General features: G+C 38.4%; 1 protein-coding gene across 2 annotated transcripts in view; it reads left to right on the forward strand.

Annotated features, from left to right (window-relative positions):
* Positions 1-19,232, forward strand: part of DHTKD1 (dehydrogenase E1 and transketolase domain containing 1) — a 45,364-nt gene extending 26,132 nt beyond the window's left edge. For both annotated transcript variants that reach the window (XM_045857869.1, XM_045857870.1), the window contains 10 exons: positions 543-855; positions 1,868-1,952; positions 2,658-2,797; positions 8,296-8,446; positions 9,576-9,682; positions 10,495-10,659; positions 13,805-13,887; positions 14,224-14,393; positions 16,382-16,467; positions 17,284-19,232. In XM_045857869.1, the coding sequence (XP_045713825.1) occupies positions 543-855; positions 1,868-1,952; positions 2,658-2,797; positions 8,296-8,446; positions 9,576-9,682; positions 10,495-10,659; positions 13,805-13,887; positions 14,224-14,393; positions 16,382-16,467; positions 17,284-17,385 (1,402 nt within the window). In that variant the 3' untranslated portion in view covers positions 17,386-19,232. The remainder of the gene's footprint in view (positions 1-542; positions 856-1,867; positions 1,953-2,657; positions 2,798-8,295; positions 8,447-9,575; positions 9,683-10,494; positions 10,660-13,804; positions 13,888-14,223; positions 14,394-16,381; positions 16,468-17,283) is intronic.
* Positions 19,233-22,444: the final 3,212 nt, after the last annotated feature.

Genomic DNA, 22,444 nt, shown 5'->3' on the forward strand with positions numbered 1-22,444 from the left:
GAACTTACAGTTTATGCAACTGTAGAGTGACATTATTATTACTGTTGTTATAAGACCCAGGAGCTAAATAGGTACAGGATTCTTAAAGACACCTGAAACAGATGTTGGCAATTTTGGGTTTAATACTTTTTAAAACAAAGCAGTGCTGAATGGGTAGATTATATAGGCCAGTCCTGTAAATAACTGAATTTACCAAGTCATAGAAAAACTACCAATTATTTCTACCTGAACATAGACAAAATTCTTAAAGATAAATTTGTTTTCTCTCGTTTGCTTGGATGAAGTTGTTACAGCTGTCTTTCTGGGGAAAAAAATGTATTGGAGTGCAAGTCAAATGACATGAAATGGACCATTTAAAATTCAGTGGCATGTAGTACATTCACAATGTCACACAACCACCCCTTCTACCAGAAGTTCCGAAGCATTTCCTGCATGCCTTTTTACAGTGATGACACTCCACCATACCTTTGATAATGACTATATCTGTCTTTCTTTGATTTTTACAAATCACATTGATTTTTTTCCCCCTCTTTCTTGGACAGAGCCCGAAAGAGCATTCCAGACACATATGCAGAGCACCTTATTGCCAATGGACTCATGACCCAGGAGGAGGTCTCAGAAATCAAGTCCTCCTACTATGCAAAGTTAAATGACCATTTAACAAACCTGGCCCACTATAGCCCCCCTGCCACTCACCTGCAGGCCCACTGGCAGGGCCTGGCCCAACCGGAAGCCCGTATTACCACCTGGAACACAGGTGTGCCCCTAGACCTCCTACGGTTTATTGGTGGCAAGTCTGTGGAGGTGCCGGAGGAACTCCAGATGCACAGTCACCTTCTGAAGATGTATGCTCAGGTGAGAAGCTCTGAAATCTGTTATTTTTTGTTGTGCAACAGAGGAATTGATGTCGGTCTGGTCATTTCATTGGCTAATTTATTTGACAAATATTTGTATGTTATGGTGTTCTAGGAAACAGGTCTAGTGGTGTTTTGGTACTGATAGTCAATTAACTCAGATTTTGCCTACTCTTCTTCTATCCTTCCCTCCCTCCCTCCCTCCTTCCTTCCTTCCTTCCTTCCTTCCTTCTTTCCTTCCTTCTGCTTAATATGTTCAATGTACGTGTACTATATGCACATTTTTAAATGTATAGCAATATCAGAATCCCTGTTTGAATTTTTCTGACCAGAAAACACTCTCATTCTTTTGGGTGGCTTAATAAAATAAATAAAATCAATACACCCCTGGAGTCAACTATTTACACCTTTAATCATGTTGAGGTTTTACATACTGTCTCATGTTGAATATAGATGTGAAAACCCCTGTCTAGCCCCCTGGTTTGCCTAGGACTCAGGGATTTCCTGGGATGCAGGACTTTCACTGCTAAAAACAAGAGAGCAAGGAGTTAAAGCCTCCATCTTTCTTAAACTTGGATAAAAAAACTTTACCCTCTGAACTATTTCTAAAACACTAACTTCATTTTTGTATTTTAATTGTAGGTATAGAGGCTATTAAAACAAACTATGTTCTCCCCATCCAGGAGAAGAAATAGAATATTTATTATAAACACAGTTCCCCATGAACACTTCCCTGCTGCCATCTCTCAGTTACCCACAGAGTTAACAACTAACCTGAGCACCTGTGTGTTTTGCCTGTTTTAAAATGTCATATAAGAAGAAAAAATATCAAAAAAAGATAAAAACAAATGAAGTGTTATATGACTGCTATCAGACTTTCATGTATTCTCTTACACTTTCTGTTTTAACATTCGTTTTTTTTTTATATTTCTGTTGCATTGCCTTTTTTGAACTATATGAAAAAGGATATACACTCTTAAAAGTTTCTTTTTTCCTTCCCTTCAATTGTACAGTCTAGACTGGAGAAGGTGATGGATGGAACCAAGTTAGACTGGGCCACGGCAGAGGCTCTCGCCTTGGGCTCATTACTTGCTCAAGGTAAGAAGTTTCTGTTTAGCTGCACAGCGAGAAGAGGATGCTTTAATATGACATTTGTTACCTGTAACCTCTGCAGAGTTTAAAGTGACAACTACTTCCTATTGTTTTCATTGACTAGAGAGATTCTAAAACATGTTATCTTTTCTTACCTGACAATATTATTTAATTATAGTGTAAGTCATGTTGGCAACCTTCATTGGAGACTAGAGCAATTATACCTGGAAAAAAAGGGCTCAGGGTTGGATGTATTAGAAAAACATTTCCTCTAAAAATTGTAAGGCAGCCCTGGCTGGTGTAGCTCAGTGGATTGAGTGTGGGCCTGCAAACAAAGGGTTGCTGGTTTGATTCCCAGCCAGGGCACATGCCTGGGTTTAGGGCCAGGTTCCCCAGGTGGGGGCATGCTAGAGGCAACCACACATTGATGTTTTTCTTCCTCTCTTTCTCCTTTACCTCTCTCTAAAAATAAACATAAAAAATATATTTATATATAAACTGTAAGGCAAATGATGACTCTCCATTCCTATACAACCTTATGTTCACTGTGGATATTGAATATAGGACTCGTATATTTTGTAAGGATAACCTATTATGCTAAGGAAAACTCTCAGGATGAGTTGATGTACAACAATTTAGGGTCACCATGTCTTATTATTACTAAGTTATTCATGGGAATCTGGATTCCCCCGCCCCTCTTGCTTGCTTAAGGTTTTAATGTTCGTCTGAGTGGCCAGGATGTTGGCCGTGGAACATTTAGTCAAAGGCATGCAATGGTTGTTTGCCAGAAGACTGCTGACACCTACATCCCTCTGAACCATATGGACCCTAATCAGAAGGGGTTTCTAGAGGTAGGATGTTTTCTTATCTATCGTAAACTCCAGATGCTAATGATTATAGTTACAGGATTCTTAAAGCAACTAGAGGCTCAATGTTTTTGAAGTAAAGGGATGCTGAGTGGATAGATGGTATAGGCCTATACATTTGGAACGGAAGTAACATATTAGCAAGTAGACTAAAGTTATTTTACTCTGGCTACTTCTCTGCAATTATATCAATGTCAAATGAATGTTAATTTTCTTAGTCAAAAATTGATATTACAGACTTCATATTGCTGGATTCATTAAAGTAAACCAAAAATGTGAATAATTAGCCAATATTCCTTTCCTATTTTTTTAGAAAAGCTATTTCATCAGGTTACTTCATTCCCTAAGGTTTAGTAGGCTTGACTAATATTTCTATTATCACATATTTCCGTGGCCAGTCAATGAACTGTACTCATTAGAGTCAAGGGCAGGGGTTGGGTCTTCTCATTACTCGTCTCTCCAACAATCAGCATACACCTGGCATGTGATGTTTATTAAAATAAATTACCCTTTAAGGTTCAATTAGGGGCATGTCCTCTGTTTTCCTACTCTAGTCATTTGTTTGAGAGTATAATCTTGAGTCATTGATATCAATATTTATTTAAAAAATTTACTTGTCAAAAGGAAAATTCCAGGAAGATTACTTAATGGACGTACTGCTCAGCTTTTCTTCAGGTTAGCCTAAAATCTACCCCTGTGTCAATCAGACTGATAATCTAGATGAGGGGTGTCAAACTCATTTTCACAGGGGGCCACATCAGCCTCCCAGTTGCTTTCAAAGGGCTGAATGTAATTTCAACTCCTTAATGGTTAAGGAGTAGTTATATTTATACAGCCTTAAAATTATTTTGGCTGAAATGTTTAATATCCCCCAGCCCCCCGCCACCAATGACTTTTTTGGAATTGTGATTTCATATATAGTGTTGATTAGCCTTAAATATTAGTATTTGAAAAGCCTCAAGTAAACACCCTGCCATTTTTATGAGGAAGCTGTCAAAGATTTCATTTATTACCTAATACCATGTACTTTATATGAAGACCCTGGGAGAAGCACCTGCTTGGTCTTTGTTGTCTTCGTTGTGTGTAACCACGAATCTCGCAGCTAACCAGCATTCTCTTATTGATAATGACTTCCATAATATCAGAAAATAAAACAGTGAATCTTTTGTAGTTTTCAAAAAATATATAATGGCTTCTATGAAGGGATAGAGGCTACAGTGGACTTGGTAAAAGTGAGTAGGTTGCCAGGTTATGTCTTTTCCCCAACTCTGTTTCTCAATCTTAATTTCTATTTTTTCCTACACTTTGCACTGCCATGTGTACATATTATGTATAACTACTGGCCACCGTAAATACTTTTAGGAATAAATAAAAGCATTAAGAGATTCAAGAAAATGAGGTATATTTTATATAAAGTATAAAGTACAGTAGATGCATAGGAGAAGGAACAGATTATCCTACTTGAGGAAATCAGGAAAAGTTTGGCAAGGAAGCCAAATTTCACCAACACTTGAAGGACAGTAGGAGTTGCCTGTTCTAACACATGTAGGGAAAACATTCAATGTGGACACAATAGCACACCAAAAAAACTGAGAAGTGAGAAGACCCGATATGTCCAGGGAACTACAAATAGCTTCATATGCCTGGAAATTGAACGGTGAAGTGGATACAGGAGTAAAAACAAGGAGATAAGCCAGATAGGACTACCCACATTGAGGGAGACTTCAGGTATTATATAAAAGAGAACCGTGGTGGAATTCTGAATAGATTATCTGATTTTCATATTGTCAATGGAAAGATCACTCCTGATAACACTTTGGAAGCCTAGGTTGAAAAAGAATGAGAATTTAGGACAATTTCTAAGGACGCTTCTCAATCACCTAGGCAGGAAATCACAGGGACTGGAATTAGGGCAATAACAGTGCAGATGGAAGTTGGGGTCAAATTTGAGAACTATGCAGAAAATCATAGCTGAAGGACTTACTGGTAGATGTAGGGAATAAATAAGAAAGACTAATCTCAGTTTTATTCTAGCTTCATGACTCAGACAGCTGGTATATGATAACAGCCTTTACCCAACCAGGGAGTGAAGAAGAGGGAACAGGTTTGGTGAGGAAAGAGAATGGATTCTGTTTTGGACATTTGATTTAGAGGCGCTGAATGGCATAGAGGTTTCTATCAAGCAATTAAATAAGTATATCTGGAGCTAAGGAAAGAATCCGGTCTTGTGATCTAGATTTGGAAGTAATCAGGGTATATGAGTGTTTAAACCACAGGGGTGGGAGAATCTCCCCGAGAGAAAGCAGAGTGAGAAAAGCTGAAGGATAGAGTTTTGGGGACAACAACAGCTAAGTGACTGTCATAGGAAAAGTATTTCCATAAAGAGCATCCAGGAAGGCATGAAGAGTCACCGTGTCATTGAACTCAAGTAAGGAGGAGTCATACAAGAGGAAGAATAACATGGTCATTGGCTTTGGCAACTAGAGGGCGAAGGGTTGACCTCATGTAGAGCTATTTTTTTCTGTGTCGATTTGGCTATCCCAATTCTATGTAGAGCTATTTTAGTGGAGTGGGGAAAGCAGAAGCTAGAGTGTACCTGTTGGATGGTAAACAAGAGTTAAGGAGGAGGAGGCGAGGGAATTAGATAATTCTTTCTAGAAGCTTGACTGTGAAGGGAAGGAATAGCTGGAGAGCACTGATCGAGAATATTTCTTGTTTTGGTTTTAAGCTTTTGATTGTCTATCTGCTGAGAGGAGGAAGCCAGTGAGGAAAGGTTCAGAAAAGAGGGGTAGGTGATGAAGCTGGGAGAAAAAGCCAAATACCAAAGGATTTAGAATATGAATAGGCATGTCAGCCTTGGATAGGAAGAAAGATGAGGAACGAGGTAAGGACAGAGGAAATACAAGAAAAGTGGCTACTACAAACCCCATTTACAACATATATATGAATCTGAGAAATTCAGCAGTCTTTCTGAAAATTAATGTATTATATAAGTTATAACTGAAATCAAAATAGAAATCAGAAGTGATAAATTATGCATAATCCCACCATGATAATAAATCATCTCTTTGCATTTTCCTGTTATCATCGAGTGTTTATCCATATAAATCACAAAATTTTATAGTTGTAATCATCGTAGAGATGTAATTTTTTTGTTTTTTTTAAATAAAAGCTTTATTGAGATTCAGAATTCAGCCTTTCAGACTTGAATATATGTTGTGACACCATAAAGGTCCTGGAGGAAAACATAAGCAGTAAAATTTCAGACATCCTACATAGCAATATTTTTGCTGATATTATCTCTTAGGGCAAGGGAAATAAAGGAAAAATTTTTTAAAAATGGGACTACATCAAACTAAAAAGCTTCTGCATGGCTAAAGAAAACAGCAAAATGAAAAGGGAACCAACTATCTGAGAGAACATATTTTCCAATGATACATCAGACAAGGGTTTGCTCTCCAAAATATGTCAAGAACTCATATGACTCAACACCAGGAAGACAAACGACCCAATTAAAAAATGGTCAGAGGACTTGAACAGACACTTCTCCAAGGAGGATATACAAAGGGCCCATAGACATATGTAAAGATGATCAACATCACTAGCCATCAGAGAGATGCAAATTAAAACCTCAATGAGATATCACCTTACACCGGTCAGAATGGCTATCATCAATAAATCAACAAACAACAAGTGCTGGAGAGGATGTGGAAAAAAGGGATCCCTAGTGCACTGTTGGTGGGAATGCAGACTGGTGCAGCCACTGTGGGAAAAAGGATAGAATTTCCTCAAAAAACTAAAAATGGAACTGCCTTATAACCCAGTGATTCCACTGCTGGGATTATACCCTAAGAACCCTGAAACACCAATTCAAAAGAACTTAAGCACCCCTATGTTCATAGCAGCACAATTTACAATAGCCAAGTGCTGGAAACAGCCCCGTGCCCATCAGTAAATGAGTGGATCAAAAAACTGTGGTACATTTACACAATGGAATACTACACAGCAGAAAGAAAGAAGGATCTCCTACCTTTCTAGACAGCATGGATGGAACTGGAGAATATTACAAGAAGTGAAACAAGCCAGTTGGCAAGAGACAAATACTATATGACCTCACTTATAACTGGAATCAAATGAACAAAATAAACTAATGAGAAACAATAGAACCGGAGACATGGAAACACAGAACAGATAGCTGTAGGAGGGGAGGAGAGAAGGGGGAATGGAGGAAGGACAGGGAAGGGATTAGTCAAAGAGCATGCATGAATGACTCGTGGACATGGACAACAGGGAGAGGTAGGCTGGGTGGAAGGTGGCAAAAGGGGAAAAATTGGGACAACTATAATAGAATAAACAATAAAAAAAGAATTCAACCTTCCAATGTGTGTAATGAAGTGATCTTTAATATATTCACAGTTGTGTAACCATCACCACTATCTAATTTCAGGACATTTTTATCACCCTCCCAAAAGAAACCCCATACCTTAGCAGGCACTCCCCATTCCTTCCTCCTCCCAGCCCCTGGCAACCATTAATCTACTTTCTGTCTCTGTGGATTTGCCTGTTGTGGACTTTTCATCTGAGTAGAATCATATATCATGTGGCCTTTTGTGACTGACTTCTTTCACTTAGCATCATGTTTTCAAGGTCCATCCCTGTTGTACCATGTATCAATATTTTATTTTTTATTACCAGATAATATTTTATAGATAGATAACTTATAAAGAATATTTTAAAGAAATATTTGAAAGAAGCACACAATTACAAAAAATTTGGATGTATAATACACAAGGAATTTTTTCTCATTCTGAAACACTTGAGACATCAAGTTGGAAACTTCCAGTTGCAACGTTTGAGGCACTAGATGTGTATTCCCTACAAAGGAGGACATTCTTCTACACCACCACAGTATCACCAGCCAAGTCAAGAAGTTAACATTGCGATGTGACTGTCATCTGGTCCTCAAACCCGTCCAGAATCATGTTGCATTTCATTGTCATATCTCCTTAGCCTCCTCAGAGATGTAACTTTATATTCTGCTTTTTTTATCTTAACATATCATGATGGTCTGTTAATCTGTTGTGCAAATAGGATATTATGGATTCTAACCTAAGGTAAGCCTTTTTTTGGTATGTTTCCCCCTTTGTTTTGTGACTTTTTTTTAAGCTTGTATGACACAGTTTTACTCTCAGCTCAAAAGGTGGGTCATCTGAGAAGTTAATTTTGCTTATCCTTGAAGAAAATCTTCAATGCCTGTATTCCAAACTCTTTCATGTCTTCCTCTTTTTGTCTCAACTTTCCCACATGCATCACTCATAGATGGCTTTTTCCCAAAGCCAAGTGGAGATGACTGAAAATAAAGCTGCTCTCGCTGCCCCTCCTCCCCCTTGAGAGGTTTGTATAAATGTGAGGCTTTTCCCTTTACTGATTGGGTCACCACTTCCCCAACATGACAGTGTCTCCGTTCTCTTCCTTTGCACCAGGTCAGCAACAGCCCGCTGTCAGAAGAGGCTGTCCTGGGATTTGAATACGGAATGAGTATCGAGAGCCCTAATTTACTGCCCCTCTGGGAGGCTCAGTTTGGCGATTTCTTCAATGGTGCCCAGATCATCTTTGACACGTTCATCTCTGGAGGTAGGTTTTGGAATATGGGTGTATAGTGGACACATGGCACCAGCCTCATGGGGACAAATGAATGAAAAGGGCCTTTAGCTGCTTATGAGACTCCTTGTACCACAGACCCTGGGGAGAGTTGAGGGGTTGCCTTGTCATCCAATGGGGCATGGCAGCTGTTGGCGTTAAATAAGCTGCCAGAGAGCTGGGTGTTGTATGGGGAGCAACTGTGCAGGGAGCACCTTCCCATCTGCAGGGGAATGTGTTTGGCTGAAGGGAGCAGGACTGCACCAACCAGGTCCTAAGTAGTTTGACTTTCGAGTCCGCTCTTGGGTTTATTGAGTAGCTATGACATAAATCACAAGCTGGTGATGGTGACACAGCGAGGATTTGTGGTCAGAGCAAATGGCAGCCTTGAAAATCTGCTTCCCTCAATCCAGGGACACTCGAGTATCTGAATATTGAAAGTTGTACATCTTTATTATTTTTATAATCATTAATAAAAGCAGTAGCTGCTTACTGTAAAAATTCAAAGTATATAAAGTACAAGTGTGAGTCTCCCCCAGACTCTCACACCAGTTTGGGGGTGACCACTCTTGGATTTTGAGTATGCACTATGGATCTTTCCCTTGGTTGTGTTTCTCTGTAACTATGTAGTTACAAGGGACATACCAATCAATGTCACCCCAATAAATGTAATTCAAAATAAAAATAACTAAAAAGAAACGTGTCTTGAGGAGGCTGGACTTTGACATGTCCAGAGACTCTTCCAAAGTGCCTGTGTCCTCAGCTTGAGGACAGTGCCCTGTGTTGTCAGGGGTGCTTGAGGAAAAGCAAGAGCTGCCCAGTCTCGACAGAGTTGTGCTGGAAGTGGAGTCAGCATGGCCATGCTGTCCTGGGAGCTGGACATTCGCCACTGAGTTTGTCTTTGACTTGCTTAAGCCCAGGATATGTACCGTTCTAGGGTTTCAGTTGATAGGATGGCTGTATTTTCTCCCAAGTATGGTATAACTATGCTAGACATTACATGTAAGGAAAATGGGTTTAGGGAGCCTGGCAGCAAACTAACATTTATTCTCTACCCAGGTCAGATCAGACCCCTTTTGTTGCTGCTTCATAGGGATCTCAGTCCCTCCCTCTACTTTTCCAGGAGAGGCCAAGTGGCTCCTGCAGAGCGGTATTGTGATTCTCCTACCCCATGGGTATGACGGGGCTGGACCCGACCACTCCTCTTGTCGCATAGAGCGTTTCTTGCAGGTATGGCCAATACTTTTTGGATTCCCAGGAATGTTTTCCTGCTTCTGAGGTGCTTTGAACTAGAACCGCCTCCTACAGATACTTAGTGTGCACCTTAAATTGTCATACATTGTACTATTTGAATGAAACACAGATTTAATGCTTCGGAAGCAGCAAGCCTGGCAGCCCCATTGCCTCCACTGAGCGCTGGAGGGTTTCCTGCTCCAGATTTGGCCTTTGGTTTTCCCCAGGGTTACCTCCGCACACCCTCTCTCCAAATTAGAGAGGACTAGCCAGAATTGTCAGGATTTAGTCAAATCACTCACTTTTCTCTCCATTGCTTCTGGAGTGGGGTTAGGAGCTTTCTGTCCCTCCAGGATCTTCTAAGATTTAATTCCTTGCCTTTGACTTTTTAACCTTGTTAGCTGCTTTTGCTTTTGTTTTATCTTTAAAACAAACAATCCAAACTATAATTGTGTTTATTTCATTAAGAGAGTGAGATTCTGACAGTGTATCCTTCCACAATCTCACAATCTTAACCCCACATAATCAGAATCTGTATTTTTTTAGAAGGTCCCCTCCAGATACTTCTTGAAATCAGCTGTGTTTGGGAACAACCATGTTAAAACACACAGACTCAGGCAGATGGGGGAGCCATCAGATCCATCCTCTGGTTAATTCTTCACAGGCTATAAATTTACTTCCTGGTGTCTTCTACAGTGGAGGGAAACTTCTCTTGTCATTGAGAGCTCTGCAGTCTGTTTGGAGAGCAGAAGTCGTTATGATTGCATGAGATGATCTGAACATTCTCCTTTCTTTCCTGTCTCTCCCAGATGTGTGACAGCGTAGAGGAGGGGGTGGATGGGGACACTGTGAACATGTTTGTGGTGCACCCCACGACTCCCGCTCAGTACTTCCACTTGCTCAGGAGACAGATGGTCCGGAACTTCAGGAAACCCCTCATTGTTGCTTCTCCGAAGATGTTACTCAGGCTCCCTGTAAGTGGAAAAAGCTGGTTGGAAGCCTTTCTCCTCTTGTCATTTTTTTTATTGCATTTTTTTCTGTTTTCTCAATCTAACTGTAATTTTAAATTACAGAAGCATCTTTATTAGTTTTAGTTGGCTTTGCTGCTCTCCTTCTCTCTCACCTTTCAGGAACAACCGGAAATACAGGTAGCCATCAGGTCCTATAGTGAAAGACAGGATAGCAATTTAATCACACTGGTATCCTGGTCTGAGGGAAAACAATTTTATAGGAAAAGTTTAAAGGTCCAAATAGTCTAAACACTACTGTGTTGATACTAGCAAGTTGGGAATTTAGATGAAAACAAGTGGTGTTACTCATTGACTTTTGTTTAGTTTTTTCTGTTAAATGATTTATCGTAAGTAGAGTCCTGTTTCAATAAGCACAGCATCATAACAATATACCTTATTGTACACTGTTTTAAAATTATAAATTTTTAAAAAGTGTACATTTTGTCTTGGTTTACCTGAACTAAGTGTTAAATGCACAATCTAATTTTTAATCACAAATATGTTAGTTTTCAATTGGCTGAGTTCAAGGTAATAAATACTAATAAGCATATATTTATCTCACCTGCTTACTTTTTTTCAGTTTTACATGAGATTCTTAATTAGGATGAATGCAAAAACCTTGTATTTATTTGGATGCTACTGCTGAAGTGAAATAGCACTGTTCAGGACTATCTTTTGGTTTGCACAAAGACGTGAGAGTGTAGATTTGAAACTGAAGGATTTTGAAGAAAGTTGCAAGTGATTTGCTCTGACTGGTGTGGCTCAGTGGATTAGACGTCATCCTGTAAACCAAAAGGTTGCTGGTTTGGTTCTTCCTAGTCACGGCACATGCCTGGGTTGCGGGCCAGGTCGCTGGCTGGGGGCATGCAAGAGGCAACCAATCAATATAGCTCTCCCTCTTTTTCTCCCTTTCTTCCCCTCTCTCTAAAAGTAAATAAATAAAATCTTTAACAAAAATTTTTAAATGTATTTATTTTTAGAGAGAGGGGAAGGGAGGGAGAAAGAGAGAGAAACATCAATGTGTGGTTGCCACTCTCATGCCGCCTATTGGGGACCTGGCTTGCAACCCAGGCATGTGCCCTGACTGGGAATTAAACTGGTGACTCTTTGGTTTTCAAGCCAGTGCACAATCCACTGAGCTACACCAGCCAGGGCTAAATAAACAAAATCTTTAAAAAAAAGAAAGTTGCATGTGTTTGTATTTTTAAGCAGTGCCTAGCATTTGAAGGAGAGTCAGGAGACACTCTCATGGTGAGCACCTGCATGATCCTGGCGTGAACACCTTAAATTTTGCACTCCAGGCATCTCATCTGTCTTACCCTCATTCTGACTCTGAGAGTCAGTAGCAAATGTAATGATATTAAATATCTCAATAATAATGTGTGTGTATAACCAAGTCTTAATTGAACTATTAGAAATTTTATTGAGTCTTTTTTGCTGTTTGAAACCAAGATAAAAGTTCATGTTCTGGCCCTAATATTTCACTCCTTGCTTCAAATCTAATATATAACTTATCAAATAAAAGAAGCCTTATTGAGGAGCCTTACAAAATATCAGTAGGTATCCTGTATATTTTCAAGTGAAAACTATTCTTACTGAGCAGTCAAATATCTCCATTAAACATTTAAGTTCTTTAAATTTTTTTTTTAGATTTTATTTATTTATTTTTAGAGAGAGGGGAAGGGCAGGAGAAAGGGAAGGAGAGAAACATCCATCAATTGACTCTCGCACACCCCTAACTGGGGACCTGGCCCACAACCCAGGCATGTGCTTTGACCACAAATCAAATCAGCAACCTTTTGGTTCACAGGCCAGCACTCAATTCACTGAGCCACACCAGCCAGGACGTACGTTCTTTTATTAATTGAAAATAAGTATGACCATTATTCAATTCTGATTTCCTCTTGAAAATTTGATTATTGGTACAAAAGATCTATCAGAATATAAGTCAACCCTTTCTTTTGATGGCCTATTTGGGTGTGATGTGTCATATGACAAACACAACTCAGGCTATATGGATTCTGTGTGTCAGGTGATACCTAAATCCCATTCCAACTTCCCACTCCACTCTGAATCCCAGCTTCCTTTGTTTCCTGTCACAGGAAGCGAGGACTGACAAATGAATCTGGTTCTGAATGGAGAAAGATTACATTAATTAGTCATAAGAATAGCCGAATAGTTAATATTAAGTTTTTAGGTCGTATCACAATATTCCAGCCTCAGGAAGGCTGCCCACAATGGTCTTAGTCAAAGTGCCATGTTACCTCCCTGGCTGGTGGGGTTCAGTTGGAGCATCAACCTGTAACTGAAAGGTCATGGGTCTGATTCCCAGTCAGGGCACATACCCAGGTTGCGGATTTGATCCCCAGTCCAGGCATGTACGGGAGGCAGCTAATCAATGCTTTTCTCTCACATGGATGTTTCTCTGTCTCCCTTCCTCTCTTCCTTCCTCTGTCTCTAAAAGCAGTGACAAAATGCCCTCCCGTGAGAACTGGAAAAAAAAAGCCAGATATCCAGTTGGGACCTGGCTGTAGGGAAACTAACTAAATGATAGCAAAAGGGATCAAATCCCTAACCCGACTTTATCAGTTTTGTACTCTTAAGTTCTTTGCAACAAGCATTTATTTGGATCAAGCTGGTTAATACAATTTCTTTTCATTACAGAAATACTCACTAACTTTGTTCTGACAAATAGGTTTCACTTATAAATTATAATAAAAAACTTAAAGAAGTAGTTGCTCTACCTTAGCTGTTTTTGGTTCATAATATAAATTCTATAAAATGTTGTCTCTAATTCCAAAAAATTAGAACATACTTTTTATTAATAATGAAGTTGTATGACTAAATTGAAATTTTGATTCTTGAAATTTTATTATGGCACCAGACTAAAGGCAATCTTATCTAACTTCAGGGAAATAATTTATTCTTAAGTATTTGGAACAGAATATTTTTTTTTGGAAAGCTATTGTGTTTATTACTATATATGTTTACTTATGGTCCTAGGCGAGAGTTTTGATACTGTTTCTTGGTGAAGATCCCTGATAAGTAAAAGCATCTTCAGCTCCTTTCCACTGTTTAATAGATTTGTGGCTTTTCCCTTTCTCCTCAGGCAGCTGTGTCAACTCTTCAAGAAATGGCACCAGGAACAACATTTAGACCAGTCATTGGTGATTCATCTGTGGATCCAAAAAAGTAATTTGATGCATACTTTTGTTACCATACTCGGCAGTTGAATTTTAATTGGTGAGAACTCTAGGTCATGTTAAGAAACACAAAGTGATCCATATCTCCTCCCTCGTAATGTAAGTCCTTTAAGTGAGTGGGGTAGGAGCTATAATATGCATGGAAGAGTGAACTGGGGAGGCTAAAGAAGGCTTGCCAGGGCATGGCATGTGACTGAACCCAGCTGCAGAGCCCTACTGCTTCAGTAGTGAAGCATTTAAATCTATGGGTTTCTCCTTTCTTCTGATACAATTCTTACGTTAAGGTATTTTCCCTCCACCTTTCTGTTCTTTTTCTGCCCAACAGTGTTAAGAGTCTAGTGTTTTGCTCTGGCAAACACTTCTATGCCCTGCTGAAGCAAAGGGAATCTTTGGAAGCCAAGAAGCGGGAGTTCGCCATTATCCGAGTAGAGGAACTCTGCCCTTTCCCACTGGACTCATTGCAACAGGAGATGAGCAAATACGAACATGTGAAAGGTAAAGGTTTCTTTGACTTTTAGATATCCGAAACCTATTGAAACTATCTCATGTGAAAAAGAGGTTATGGGGACAGTGAGAATTATGAGAAAACTGGATCTCATGAAATCTGGAGACATGAAAATAATAGTTCTAGAGCTAGTGTCTTCATGTGATTTTTGGTATTTCTTTCAGTCTCTCTTGTCTCATATAAGACATCTAATTTCTTGAGAGTTTGGAGGGAATCACTGTCATTTATGATACATCAATTATAATTGTAAAGACAAGCCTTTCAACAAATGGAGCTAGAATAATTGGATGTCTTTATGCACCTTATGCAGAAATTAAATGAAAATTGATCATAGACCTAAATGTAAACTGTAAAACTATGAAACTTCTAGGAAGAAAATGAATAAAATCTTTGTGACCTTGGGTTAGACAAAAAGTTCTTAGATATAATACCAAAAGCATGCTCCATAAAAGAAAAAATGGACTTTATAAAAATGAAAAACTGTTGCATTGTGAAGGGCACTGTGAAGAAAATAAAAAAAACAAGCCACAAAGTGGGGGAAATATTTGCAGATGGATATCTGACAAAGGACTATCCAGAGTGTTCAAAGAGCTCTTAAAACTGAATAGTAAGAAAATATATAATTGGCCCTTGCTGGTGTGGCTCAGTGGACTGAACACCAGCCTGCAAACCTAAGGGTCACAGGTTTGATTTCCAGTCTAGGGCACAAGCCTGTGTTTTGGGCCAGGTCCCCAGGAGGGAGCTCATGAGAGGCAACCACATATTGATGTTTCCCTTCCTCGTTTTTTCCCTCCCTCCCTTCCCTTCTCTCTAAAAATAAATAAATCTTTTGAAAAAAGAAAGATTTTCATATATGTGTATACATATAAGAAAATATATAATCCAATGTTTTAAAGAACTGAACAGGCACTTTACCACAGAAACAAATGGCAAATAATTAAATATATGAAAAGATGCTTAACATAATTAGTGATAGTGGAAATGCAAATTAATCCAAAGTGAGATATGGCTACATATCTATTCAAATAACTAAAATGAAAACAAAACAACAAATTGACTACCAAGCGATGATGAGGATGCAAAGCAACTAGAACCCTCATTCACTGTCGGTTTGAATGCAAACTGGTACTGCTACTCTGGACATAGTTTGTCCCTTATACAATTACACACAGAGTTACGATACCACCCATCGGTCCCCCTCCTAGGTGTTTACCCAAGAGAATGGAAAACATCTCTCCAGAAAGATCTGCATATGAATGTTTATAACAGTTTTATTCATAATTGCCTCAAACCAGACACATCAAAATGTCCTTCCACCTGTGAACAAATAAACAATCTGTGTTATAGACCCTGGCCAAGTAGCTCAGTTAGTTAGAATGTTGTTCCCATATGCCAAGGTTGTGGGTTTGATTCCTGGTCAGAGCACATACAAGAATCAATCAATGAATGCATAAATAAGTGGAACAACACATCAATGTTTTTCTCTCTCTCTCTCCCTATCTCTGTAAAAATCAATAAATTAAAAAATAATAAAATAGCCTATGGTATATCCACACTCAGGGCCATAGTACTCGACAATAAAAGAGAGTAAACTATTGCTATTGGCAAAATCACAAATGGAGTTTGCGAATTTAAGAAGCCAGACCCAAAAGGCTAATACCATATGATTCTATTTATCTGACATTCTGGAAAAGGCAAAACTGTTGGGGTAAGGGAAAGATCAGTGGTTGTCAGAGGTTGGGGGTGAGAGGAGGAGTTTAGTATTGTACAAAGGGACAAGGCAAGGGAATTTTTTTGATTAATAGAATTGTTCTGTATCATGATTGTGATGGTAGATACATTACTATGCATTTGTAAAAAAAAAAAAAAGACAAGCAAAAATATGCCATATTGGAAAAATGTGTATGTATGTACATAGTATGTGTTTATGTTGTATATGTTCACTTGAGGTACTGAGATGAATTTTCTTGTTTTACAGATTTTATTTGGAGTCAGGAGGAACCTCAGAACATGGGCCCATGGTGTTTTGTTTCTCCAAGGTTTGAAAAGCAACTGGCCTGCAAGGTACTATCTCTGCCCCTCTTGTAATATTTTGATATCTTGTTTTCCATAGAATGCCAACAAATGGTTTTATTCCCTATTATCGATCCAGTTCTTTCAAGGATAAACTAAAATATAAAGTCTAGTTTTAGGCTACTCTTGCAAAATAAAATGCTAAGTGTTTATCAAGCTGTGTGTACATACCAGTATCATGTAAAACAAAAAGTGACTATACTTAGAAAAGTAAAAGCCCTTACTTGTGGGTGACTTTCCCACTAGTCTACTCAGCATTCTTGTCCTTAAAGGTCAACATCCAAGCCACTGGGGAGCTGAGTGATGAGCAGGCTTGTTTTACAATATGGGAGTAGAGACACCCAATGATATTTGTTCCAGGCCCATCCACACAGTTGGGACCCCCCGAAGGCCAGATTCTTGTTGATTGTGCTGCAGGAGGGGAAAAGCAATGAGAAAAGCAATTATGCCTCTGTTTTATCTTTCTATTCTGCTTTGATTAGAACTCTGTTCATTCATTTGGTACTAGCTGGCTAGGCCCAAATCATTTTCACATATATATAACTCTAATTTAGGAAACTCTACAGCTCAAACCAACTAATAGTTACTGAAGAATTGAACAAATTTGAGAATTTATATTACCTTATTATGCCTGGAATTTAGTTGGTTTTTAGTTGTGACAATCTATTCTATGTAAATCATTATTTTTCCAAAAAGGTGTTGTGTGTTAAAGAAGCTAAGAAAAATATGTGCATCTCCTTGGAGGAACTAAGCAGACCTCTGATAGGGTCACAATGTCATTTTATTTCTTTTCTGCCCCAATGACAGCTCCGCCTCGTGAGCCGACCCCCTTTGCCAGTGCCTGCTGTAGGAATCGGCACTATTCACCTGCAGCAGCATGAAGATGTCCTCACCAAGACATTTGCTTGATGATGTGCTCTGAAGAAATACAACTTCCTATTAAGAACACTGCCATGAAAAGAAAGGCCTGCTTTCCTTTTTCCTTTTTCCATTAGGTAACATGAAAAACCTGTCTTCCTCTAAGATTTTGGGACTGCTGAGGACCATTTAATCTGGAATATGTGGAATAGCCAAGGGAATCAGTACATAAATCTGACAAGTAACTTTTGTCCTTACATGTCCAATCATGTTACAATTTGGTTAGATCTGAGTGAGTTACAGAGCTAGGTTGTAGTCCAGATTTTTCAGTCTTCACTCATTCTCATTAACTGTATATGCCCAGGGAAGTTCTTTAGCCTGACTTTATAGCTACATATAGATTACCTCAACATTACCTCTCAATTTGTTTGATGGATGTCACTTTCATTAATTTTCCCCTTCTTTATTCAAAGTCCGATATTTTCATTTATGTCATTTTTGGTGCTGTTTTCCAGCCACTAAGAAAAAGATTTCACCAAACACTGTAGCAAAACTATATTATTCCTGATATGTGTTTTTCAGATTGTTGTTTTACTCATTATCCTTAAATCTCTGAGTGTGATTTTTTAGCATAGTATTATTAAGTTAAGGAGTTTTGGCTACAGTGAAATTGACTTGTGGTCTGCTTTGCCACATTGTCTTCCTTTACAAAATTGTTCTTGTGGTAATATTTTCATACTTTTAATTGACTTTGGGTATATGATATGGGGATTTCAGCCCCTGGGCTAATCAGTCTTGTTTCTAAAAATCCCTGCTGCAATGTGATGTTTATTAGTGGTGTTTAAGGAGCACTTTAACTTTGACAGTGGGAACTTCCCAATGCCAGGTACTTGGGGATTTCCAGGCATCACCAACCCACTCCCTTATTCTGAAAGTAAATGGTACTGGAAAACAGCAGCAAACTATGCAGCTTTCCATGGCTTGGTGCTGCAGAGTCTCGACCATCGACCATTCTTGTGCCATGACACTGTTTTTCTCAGAAACAATGGGGGAAGTACTCGGACACTGCAATGCTTTCTTCACTTTTTCTGGCAACTGGTAATGTCTTTCAGAATCAATGTATAAGTTGTTCTGGTCACAGCAGTAGATTCAGGATTCACATCATAAATGTGTGCATTAGTGCATTGATTTAACATTTCTGTAGTATTCTATCCCTTTTATTCCTATACACCTTAATGCTTCCTTTCTGTGCCAAGTCCTACTAATTATTTAACTTGGTGCCAATCATGTAAATCACTAAAATTACAAAGGTCTATTTAATGAGAATGATCATCAATGCTGTATATCAAAGTAGGGGAAAATAAAGTACAATGTTGTTTTATTGCAGATCTTTTGGTTTCTTGAGTTAAAAACATTTTAAAGTATAAGCTCAAAATAAGAGGGAAAACCAGATTTTCAGTTTAGTGTAGCTCTCTCCAAATTTCTAACTTTATACCTCGTAAGTCTACTTATGGTTTCCTGTTACATCTTCAACATGAGCCGTGAGCTGTGCACATTAGCCTTCTATTTTCAGTCACTACGGCAACATGGGTCAGTACTTTGAATTCCTTTACAGGAAGAGACCATTTGAAAAATTCCAAATCAAATATTCCTGTGATAAAATATGGGATTGAAAATATAATAAGGTAAATATTTTACTTTATTCCTTTTAAAAATTTGATAATGTGATATTTATAACCCATTTATATCTATCTGTGCTGAATTTCATATTCATTGATGAATAGAGCTCAAATTGGGTATTCAGATTATAGAAATGTTAAGAACCATGAAAAATTTTTAATTTTGTTTAAAATGATATGTTATTCTTTGTAAAAATAAAATTTTATTCCTTATAACAATGATTTGGCTCAATTTTCCTATTTTTCAATACATATAAGGAAGCATCCTATATTCTAAAGGATAGCTTTTTTTAGGCTGACTATAATACTTCTTTTTATCCTTACCTGAGGATATCTTTTTTAATTGATTTTAGAGAGACGGAAAGGGGGGGCGGTGAGAGAGAGACAGAGAAACATTGATCAACTGCCTCCTGTATGCTCCCTGACTCAGGATCAAACCTGAAACCTAGCAATGTGCCCTGACTGGGAATCAAACCCACAGTGTTTTGGTATTTGGAACAACACCCCAACCAACTAAGCCACCCAGCCAGGGCTAAAGTTTTACTATTTTTAAAAATTCCTTGACTGACAATAAAGACAGTATCCCTTTCACAAAACTGAGGAAATATGGTTTAAAGAAATTATGAGTTACACAGGAAGTCACAGATTTAAAGGTGAAGACATTTGGGTCCTGATGTTCTAAAAGCTTTACCTGCATTTATTTCTGTTGGATGTATTAGGATATTTGGTTTTCATCTTCAGCTTCTCATAGGATACAGGCTAAAACTATTATATTTTTGAGAAATTTGGATAAAATGTTTAAATCCTCAATATTTATAACACTGTTACACAAACAATTCCTAAATTACTCTGTGGAAGTAGTAGTTCATTGTCACATTTGTATTTAAATCTGAAAAAGCACAATCTAAATAAAGCAGGCTATTATCACCCCCAACTGCCAATTGCAAAATCAATTATTTTTAAAAACTTTTAGTATATAACTTTAGTGTTGTTTCACTGTGTCATCTCTGACTTCTATGGAGAACCAGCCATAACTGAATAAAAATTAAAAATGACTCTATGAGAGTAAATAGTATTTCCTCAATAGTTTATTGGATACCTTACTGCATATATGGCATTGTTCTGGATGTTAGAGATACATGGGAGTAAAAGGTAAAATGGACTAACAATTAATGCACTAACAATTAATTTGAGAAGACAAGGCAATCTACTTGGAGAGAGAGAAATGTTTTTGTTGGATGGACTAAAGCAGTGTCGAGAAGGTCAAGGAAGAGTGCTATTCCTAATGAATGCAGATTAGGTGGCATATGTGGTTATACAAGGAAAAGTCATGAGTAGCATGTAGTAGTAGAAAGACTGGAAAGGTAATTAATAAAAGTTATCTAGAGTGTCAAAGACTATTTCCTTGCTCTCACTTGAAACATAGAGCTGTTCCAGAAATAGACAGTAAAGAGGGGTGCAGGCTACTCTTTTTCTTTTGTCAGTTAGATTTTCAATTTCGTGCATCTTTATTGAAAGGATGTTATATTCATGAAATTAGTGTCAAAATTATATTTAAGTCAACCGTTTGCAGGTTACTGTAGATGATACAAAAGTTAAGGAAGAACCTCTCTGCCAACTAGAAGTTTATGGTGTAGTAGTGAGATTAGACAAGTGTGAAAATGACTAATACAAAGTATAACGAGGTAAGAATAAAGTCATAGGATATGAGATTTTGACTATAGCAGATTTCATTTTCAAAAAGAGGCTAGAGCAGTATTTTCTGTCCCATCTGCTCTTCTAGAAACTTGCCACGCCCACACCTGGAGTTGGAGTCTATTTCCTTTCCCTCTTGAAACTGAGCAGGCCTCTGTTACTGCCTCTATAAATACAATGCACTGAAAATGATGCTGCATCACCGCCAAGGACATGACTTGGCAGCCAGCTGCCATGTTTTGAGGAAGCTCAGGCCACATGGAGAAGGCCTATGGAGATGTTAGAGCTGACAGCTTTACCTGAAGTCTTAGCTGACAGCCAGCTCCAAATGCCAAATTTGTGTTTAAGAGAGACTTCAGATAAGCCAAGCATTCAACCTTGGCACTGTCCCAGATGATCTCAAGTGGAGCAGAGACCCATAGAAGCCATATGTACAAGGGGGGACTCAAAAAACCCAGAATTATCTTCTGGAGGGTGGGGGCCATTTAAAGATAAATGATGCAATATTTCTTTTACAAGTATTCTTCTATTGTCCTTGGGGCACTCGTCTTAGAAACTGGCACACACTGTCAAAATCTCAATGCCATCCTTTCTTGATCTTACCAAAAGGTATCTCTAGAAAATACAACTGATAAAAGGTTTCAGAAGATAACCCAGAGTTGGTAATCTCTTCCATAATTGGTATGTTAACTAAAACCTCAGTGGGTTGCAGTTGTCTTGTCTTGGCAGCAGTATTAGTAACTGAGTTCACAGATATGAGGTGGGACCCCAAAAGACCGGAATTATTGTCTAGAGGGCAGACCCTTTGTAGAACAGGTTGCCCCAGCTAGGTTAGTTTTCTAGGAACCCATCTGTACTCGCTGGTGTTGTTGTGAGAGGCTGAGTTTGGCTTCAGTGAATTTTTTTTGAAGGCTCCTTCAACGTGTTTGCCTGTTTCATAATAATGTACCTGACTTCCCACCAAGATAGAAGCATAGGTAGATACACTTTGCCTCCTCACACAACCAAAAGAAGGACAGCACATTTCAAAACAAAAAATACCAGAACTGCCAGATAATTGAACTACAGAGGAGTCCAACAACCAAGGAGTTAAAGAAGAAACATTCATTCAGACTGGTGCACTGAGACAAAGAAATATGGCCCAAATGAAAGAACAGATCAAAGCTCCGAAAATAGAACTAAGCAATGAAGAAAGAGCCAACCTATCAGATGCAGAGTTCAAAACACTGGTGATCAAGATGCTCAAAGAAATGTTTGAGTATGGATGCAAAATGGAAGAAAAAGTGAAGGCTATGCAAAGTGAAATAAAAAAAAACTACCATATATAGGGAACCAACAGTGAAGGGAAGGAAACAAGGACTCAAATCAATGGTTTGGAACAGAAGAATAAATAAACATTCAACTGGAACAGAATGAAGAAATAAGAATTCAGAAAAATGAGGAGAGGCTTAAGAACCTCTGAGATAACTTTAAGCATTCCAACATCTGAATCATAGGGGGACCAGAAGGAGAAGAGGAGCAACAAATTAAAAATTTATTTGAAGAAATAACAAAGGGGAACTTCCTCAATCCGGCAAAGGAAATAGCCTTCCAGGAATCCTAGAGACTTCCAAAGAAGTTGGACCCAAGGAAGCACACACCAAGGCACATCATAATTACATTATCCAAGATTAAAGATAAGGGGAAAATCTTGAAAGCAGCAAGAAAAGAAGACAGTTACCTACAAAGTGTTGGAG

The sequence above is a fragment of the Phyllostomus hastatus genome, unplaced genomic scaffold (assembly GCF_019186645.2).
Source record: "Phyllostomus hastatus isolate PE091 unplaced genomic scaffold, TTU_PhHast_1.1 phas_scaffold_1674, whole genome shotgun sequence".
Classification (NCBI taxonomy): Eukaryota; Metazoa; Chordata; class Mammalia; order Chiroptera; family Phyllostomidae; genus Phyllostomus; species Phyllostomus hastatus.